General features: G+C 39.0%; 1 protein-coding gene across 1 annotated transcript in view; it reads left to right on the top strand.

Moving 5' to 3' along the window:
• The first annotated feature begins 3278 nt into the window (after positions 1-3278).
• The window catches only part of LOC105823767 (guanylate-binding protein 7-like), a 16139-nt gene continuing 12311 nt past the window's right edge, over positions 3279-7106 (top strand). Inside the window, exons 1-2 of the mRNA XM_012661021.1 lie at positions 3279-3468; positions 5711-5838. Of these exons, the coding sequence (XP_012516475.1) occupies positions 3279-3468; positions 5711-5838 (318 nt within the window). The remainder of the gene's footprint in view (positions 3469-5710; positions 5839-7106) is intronic.

The raw sequence follows: 7106 nt of genomic DNA, 5'->3' as shown, positions 1-7106 counted from the left end.
GCTGTGGGACACAAGTCCTGATGAAATCCTGGTCTCAACAGGGGGCTGTGTGTCCCTAAGTGCCTCTGCTCCTGCTGTGTTGAATTAGGCTGCAGCAGAGGCGGAGCCTACACAGAGATGGGGAGGTGTTGAGGTTATTTCTTTCTCGACACCATCTTGAATTACCTTTATCTTTATTTGTATGTGCTTAACGAAACTCAGATTCCATTGCTTTATTTATTTGAACTTTTATAGCTCCAGATACAGGAAGGTAAGCAACTTGGGGTCTTCAACAGGAGGCAACAAGTTACTGTAACTTGGGACTTATAAAATCTTTGTGCTGACGGGTTTTCTGCATCAGCCACTGAATGATTCCCACCTTACGATGATATATCTCATGTTATAAAATGAGGCAGACTGTCAGCTTTCCAGCAGTTCCTGCGGACTATTGTTATAGGAGGAAATGGATTCTGATCATAGAAAAATAAATGTCTTTTTTGTCATCTTCCTCTGAAGAAATGGGAAATCAGATAATTATATATAAGCCCTCAGTGGAGCAAGTCAGAAGTAATCAACTCTATAATGGATACAAACTGCTCTTTATTATAGGATAAGAATGAAAATCATGGTGACTATAGTGTATATTTGCTTGTAGATTAAAGAGATCATAAAGGTTGTATCATGATCATATTAAGTTACAGGATTTGAAATACGAAAGATAAAAGCACAAAGTGAGGCATTAACAAAGGAAGACTTCATTTCTTCTAATTTTATACAATTATGGAAATTATCAAATTATCAAGCCTTGGTTAAAGAAGATTTGCTTACAATAGTCTATATCATCCAGTATAAACAGCTGAAGTCAGAGGGAAAAAATCTGCTACACCATTCTGAATAGGAATTTGGCAATATCTAACAAAATAACACACTATTGCCTTTGGACATAGCAATATGACTTGTTGGACTCTGTCCTGAAATTACTCCTGCAACCATATTAAAAACACATACAAAGCTTAGCTGAGTATTTATTGAAGTATTGTTTGTAAGTACTAAATAATGTCCATTCATAAAATACTGGTCAAATAAAGTGATATATCCACATAATCAAGTATATACCTGTCAAAAGGATTGAGAAAGCTTTCTATGGACTGATATGGAGGGATTTCCATATACCTACATGATACGATCTTCATGTTATAAAATGTGAATGAGAAACTGTATATGTATGTGGGGAAAAAAATAAGAAGGGGAACCAGTAGCTTACAAGATGGACTATCTATGCAGGACGAGTGGGAAAGAGGTGGAAAGGATGGAAAGACAGCTGCAATGGGAATGGAGTGCTAAGGTCAAGGAGAAGTGACACTTCTCTGACTACAACTTTTTGTAAAGCTCTGACTTTTACTATCATGATATTTCACAAACTCTAAATATAAATACATACTTAAAATCGACCAAGACACCAACATATGAGGAAGGCCAAAGTGGAACTCAAACAGTAACAAAGAACCTAACTGTATTAGAAATGAATAATTTAACATACTGAGGAGGGTGGAGAAGGAAAGAAGTACTCTAAAAAACTTTGGAATGCAGTGTTTTGAGTGTATTCTTAAAGTTAACGGCAAAAAGAACAGTATAGTAATAATTTTCTAGAGTAAATAAATTTATTTTTCACAGATTTATTGATGAACAATTTTGAAACTACTGTATGTATATAGTAGGATCTAGTAAAGAAGTAAATTTATTATGTATGATGAGAGCTTGGTCTCTCATAGTTAGAGAAAAATATCAGGAAAGAAATTTGAAAAGTCTGGATAAACTCAGATATATTGGATTCAAATTGGAAATATCAGTTGAAACTTAGGCTTATATATCAAAATGGGTGATTGAAAAATAGATCTGTGTATGCATGGGCTAGTATACACAGAGAGACATCTTAATTAACATTGACCCAGAGAAGGTCTGATAGTAATGAACACCACCTAGTGTGGTATCGTGGTGTCTGAGTACCATTATCTCATGGAACAACCCAAGCTATTGGGAGAAATGGTGGATTCTAGGGCTGAAGCAGGAAAACTATGCGATGAGCCTGGAATGTGCTGTGGTGTCAGAAAGGAGAGAAGCACTGAAAATGTGATGGAAACATGTCAAAGCACTTGGGATCCGACTTGAAGAACTCTCAATGACCAAATCTGAGACAAGATGACTCATAATACAATGATAGCAAAGTATTAAAAATCACAGCATAAAATTAATATCAAGGAGTTTACACTGATATAAGTAAATGATTGAATGAGTAAATATAAAATAAACGGAGGAAAAGGAGAAAGTTCTTCTTTGTTGTAGAACTCCAATTAATAAATGTAGAAGGAATGATTATAAAACAAAACCCCTTTATTCAAACACTGCAGTAAGAATTATCAATGGATACGAAAAGTAGTGGCTGAAAAGAATATCAAAGTCTGGTGGCACTGTAATTGCATATTCTCCAAAGTGGCTCTCCAGATGATACTTTCTAGTTACAAAATGATACATAGTCCTTTTGGGTGGAGAAATCTGGCAAACAGCAGGTTAAACAAATGATCAAAGTTAAGGTCATAGTGTCAGAATAAGTCATGTGAACATGGTAAATCTCTTAATTAGATATACTGAGAATAGCAGACCCCCACTTCTGTGACATTCTTGCCAAAAATGCATAGCCTCAGTTTAATATTGAGGAAACCTCAGAAAAAAACCAAGTTGAAGGACATTCTGCAAAATCACAGGCCAGTACTCTTCTAAAATGTCAAGGTCATGAAAAACAAGGAAAGAATAAGGAACTATCAAAGAACCCGGGAGACTAAAGAAACATACTATCCGAATGCAATGAGGGATCCTGGACTGAAGGGCGGAGCAGAAGAATAACATTGGAGGGAAACTGCTGAAATGCAAATAAGGTGTCAACACTAGTTAAAAGTATTGTATCGATCTTAAAATCCTGGTTTCAGTAACTGTTCTATGATTAGGTATGATGTCTATACTAGGGGAGTGTGAGGAAACAGTAAATTGGAAGTTTGCATACCCATTCTGCATCTTTTCTGTAAGTGTATTTCAAAATAAAGTTAATTTTATAGAGAGAGCCAGTGTACCAAGCTGTAGGATAGCCTAGAAGGGACACAGGGCTTCTTAGAGTTTATAAGGAACAAAGTTCAAGGATAGGAAATAGAAATTTAGTCCACATTGTAAAATTCAGCTCAGCTAACTGATCAGAAAGACGTCTTCCATTTCGTCTTTTTCCTTGCAGACAAGGGAACACTCTGGACATGGCCTCAAAGATCCACCTGCCAGGCCCAGTGTGCCTCATTGAGAACAACAGAGAGAAACTGAGGGTTAATCCAGAAGCCTTGAAGATGCTGTCTGCCATTACCCAGCCTGTGGTGGTGGTGGCTATCGTGGGCCTCTACCGCACGGGCAAATCCTACCTGATGAACAAGCTGGCTGGGAAGAACAAGGGTGAGTGGCACCAGCAGAGCTTGCATCGGTGCCTCCTGCCAAGGTACACGGTCAGTGCCCAGGATGGAGATGTGAGAAGTAAAGTTAGAGTTAGGGACAAGTGTCGAAAACCACTTTCGATGCACGGGTGAGCTCCGCACATCCACTCCGGAGGGTTAGAGTCGACTCACTGTATCTTTCCACCTTGCCTTTATTTTCACATTTAAAGTGTAAATATACCTCACTGGACAGAATAAGGTAATAATACAGAATCAACTTACATAATGCTGAATTAGAAAACATTTACTAAAATGTTCATGTGGTAACAGTAAGCTTCCACGAACTTTAAAGCAGAATCCATGTTTCAATCTCTGTTGGATATTCTGATTTCTCTACTACTATTTTTTAAATTAAGATCCATAGTGGTTTTAATTTCCTTTATCTCTTTTACGTGAGATGTTGCCTAGTGCCAGGGGGTCAGTGTGGCTTACAGAGCACCAGGCTGTGAGTCAGGAGGCCTGTGTTAAAGTGTAGTCTGTCCGTCTATCGAACTATGCCAACCACTTACCATTTCTGGGATTCGCCTTCATCAACCAAAAAAGGAGTGATTGGACTCTGATAGCTTGAGTTCTTCTGTCAATCTAAAGTAACAATGGACAGTGGCTCTACAAAGAAATGGGTTTGTTCAGGAGTGAGGAGGGGATTGACACATTCCAGATACGCATGCAATGACAGGTCAAAAGTTTATCTGGGGGTGTTCCGGGAATGACACAATTTAAAAGCCAAAAAGGAGAAGTACATCCAGGTTGATCTGAAATAAAAGATCACGTGTTTACAGGAGCTGATTGCAGGCAGTGTCCTGTGTATCGGCTGCTGCTAGAGAAGGGTCTTCACAGAAGAGACACTGAGTGCAAGTTAGACCACTTGTAAGGTTTCGGTTAGGACTGGCTGTTACTGGGAAGACGTCTTCATTAATTTGGCTGTGCTGTAGACGCAAAATTGTGGTCCAGCAATGTCCTTGGTTGCCGCTCTTCCTTTGCATTCTCCTGTCTCCCTTTTATGAGGGTTTGGCATCAGATCACTGACTTCATTTTTATACTGACAACTTTCACACGTACCACCTTTAAAACTCAACAAGTCTTTTTAACTAATCCAAGATATGCCTTCCTAATTACTCCTTATTCTAATACCCCACTGATTTTCCTAAATTTTTCCTGATTTTTGTTATCATCCACCTGAAATGCTTAAGTAATTTCTCTTGTCTAATAAATCTGGTCTGGTTGGCTACATATTCAGGGACTCATATCACAGATTCCTCAACTACATTTTAAGGTTCAATTCTCATTTCTCCCCTCCTGGAAACCTGTTTTAGCAGACTGGACTGGTGGGACTGCTTGACACTGTCCTTTCCACGTCAGATTCTCCTCCACTTAGATGTCCTTCTCTTAATGTGGTAGTCAGAAATGAAAAAGGAATCGCTGCATGAAGATGAACCGAACACATAGAGCTCTAGGCTCGGCCCTCTTTCTAATTTTAGTATGAATGCATGCTTTTCTTTACTCTTGAGGTCACAGAACAATATATACAAGCCCTTTTTCATTTCCTGCTGCTATTATAAAATACCAGAGACAGACAGGGTAATGTACCAATAATAAAATTGTTTTCTCACAGATTTGGAGGTTGGGAAGTCCAACATCAAAGCACCAGAAGATTCAGTGTCTAGTGAGCGCCGTTCCTCATAGAGGGCTCTTTCTTGTTGTCCTCATATGGCAGAGGGGAGACAAGGGACAACAAGGCTCCTTTTAGCCCTTTTTAAGGGGACTAAATTTATTCTTGAGGCAAACCCCTCATGACCCTGTCATTTCCCAAAGGCCTCAGGTCTTAAAACCATCACCTTGGGGTAAGCTTCCAACAACAGAGCAGGGGGCGGGGAGCCAACATTCAGTCCACAGCACCACAGAATTACAGTAATTCTGTAATGGAACCTCTTTGAGCTTATAAAAATATGTGGTGAATAGAGACACAAGCACTGCTTCAGAAAGTCTTCCATATATTCATATACACATGTATATGTATACGTATGTGTGTGTGTGTGTGTGTGTGTGTATACTTGTGTGTGTGTGTATAATTGATTTTTCTTGCTGAAATGAAAGCAACAGTTTCCTCTGCCAGGAAATTTGATTTCTACAGATTTAACCAATGTAACCCCTGGGCTGCATGGAGTCTGCTGTCACTGTGTGTTCTTTCTTCCCTTCCCGTACAGGCTTCCGTCTGGGCTCCACCGTGAGGTCTGAAACCAAGGGCATCTGGATGTGGTGTGTGCCCCACCCCTCCAAGCTGGACCACACCCTAGTCCTTCTCGACACCGAGGGTCTGGGTGACGTGGAAAAGGTAAGGCACAGTCACTGAGAAATCTTCTGTACTCTTAATTCTCCACTCATGGTGTTATTCATAACGTCATCTTCTGTGGCCTTTTCCTGCTAATTGCAAATCTAGTTATTGGAAATGAATCTAAATTCTCTATTCTAGAACTTACTTCCTTGATGAGGTCAAATAATGTGATATATTAGGGATAGATCTGTTTGTGATTTTTAACACTTGGATGAATGATACAATTTAATTAATCCTTATAGAACAGCTGAATTCTGGGGCTATATGCTAAATACAGAGCCCTGAATTCCAGGCCTATGCACTAAAATCTGAACAAGGTAAATGCTCAGAGGGGCATTGGGAAGATAACAAAGTGATCACGTGGAGTGCCGAAATGCATGAAGAGGAAGCCTAACCCAATCTTCCAGTTTAGAGAAAGCTTTCTGGAAGGAGCTGTAACCTGTGGGATTGAATGGGTGCTACTAGTCAAAGTGTGTGAAGTTCATTGGGTTGAAGGTAGAAATCATGAAAATGGGGTTTCAGTGAAGTAATCTGTTTAAAAATCTATAGAAAAGCTCTAGGTTTACCAGGAACATTCATAAAGATTTTCGTCCAAGTTACTGGGTTTAGAGATGAGTTCATCACTGACTTTCTTAAAACCATGAACTAGACCTACCAAAAACGTTGTAAATAGGATATTTCTGGGAAATTTTTCTGTGTATTATAAGGTGCCATAAATTTTTCACCTTGTTTATATTAGTCTGAATATAAATTGAAAATAGCATCAGTAGGTTTTTGGCTTTCACACTGCAAAAAGTTGAGTGGGTGTGGGTTCTCATTTAGTAATGGTGAATTTAAAGGTACCATTTTAAAGTTCTCTATCAACATTTCAGTGTAAACCCGAGATAACGTATTGATTTGAGATACATTTTTACATAAACCTTCTTTTTTCAAAATTGCGTATGTTCAAGGGAGCGAAATACAAAATTTACGGGTGCCTGACAGAAGCAGAACTACTGGCTGCTGCGGAACATGTAGTGTGCTTGGGTTAGTATTTAATTCTGTTTCAAGGCCCTTCATGTCTTACCCTGGATCTCATTTCCAGTCTTGTCTTCTTCTACATACACCTAATGCTCCCTCAGTCAAACAAAATAACTCTATAGTACCTTCCGGTGAGCACACTCTAACAATCCTGACTTGGGTTCTGTTGGTCCTTCTACCTTCTTTTTTTTTTTTTATTTCAGCATATTATGGGGGTACAGATGTTTAGGTTACGTATGTTGCCCTTG

This window comes from Propithecus coquereli, unplaced genomic scaffold (assembly GCF_000956105.1).
Source record: "Propithecus coquereli isolate 6110/MARCELLA unplaced genomic scaffold, Pcoq_1.0 Scaffold7, whole genome shotgun sequence".
In the NCBI taxonomy this organism is placed as follows: domain Eukaryota; kingdom Metazoa; phylum Chordata; class Mammalia; order Primates; family Indriidae; genus Propithecus; species Propithecus coquereli.
This window is presented reverse-complemented; position numbering and strand designations above follow the sequence as displayed.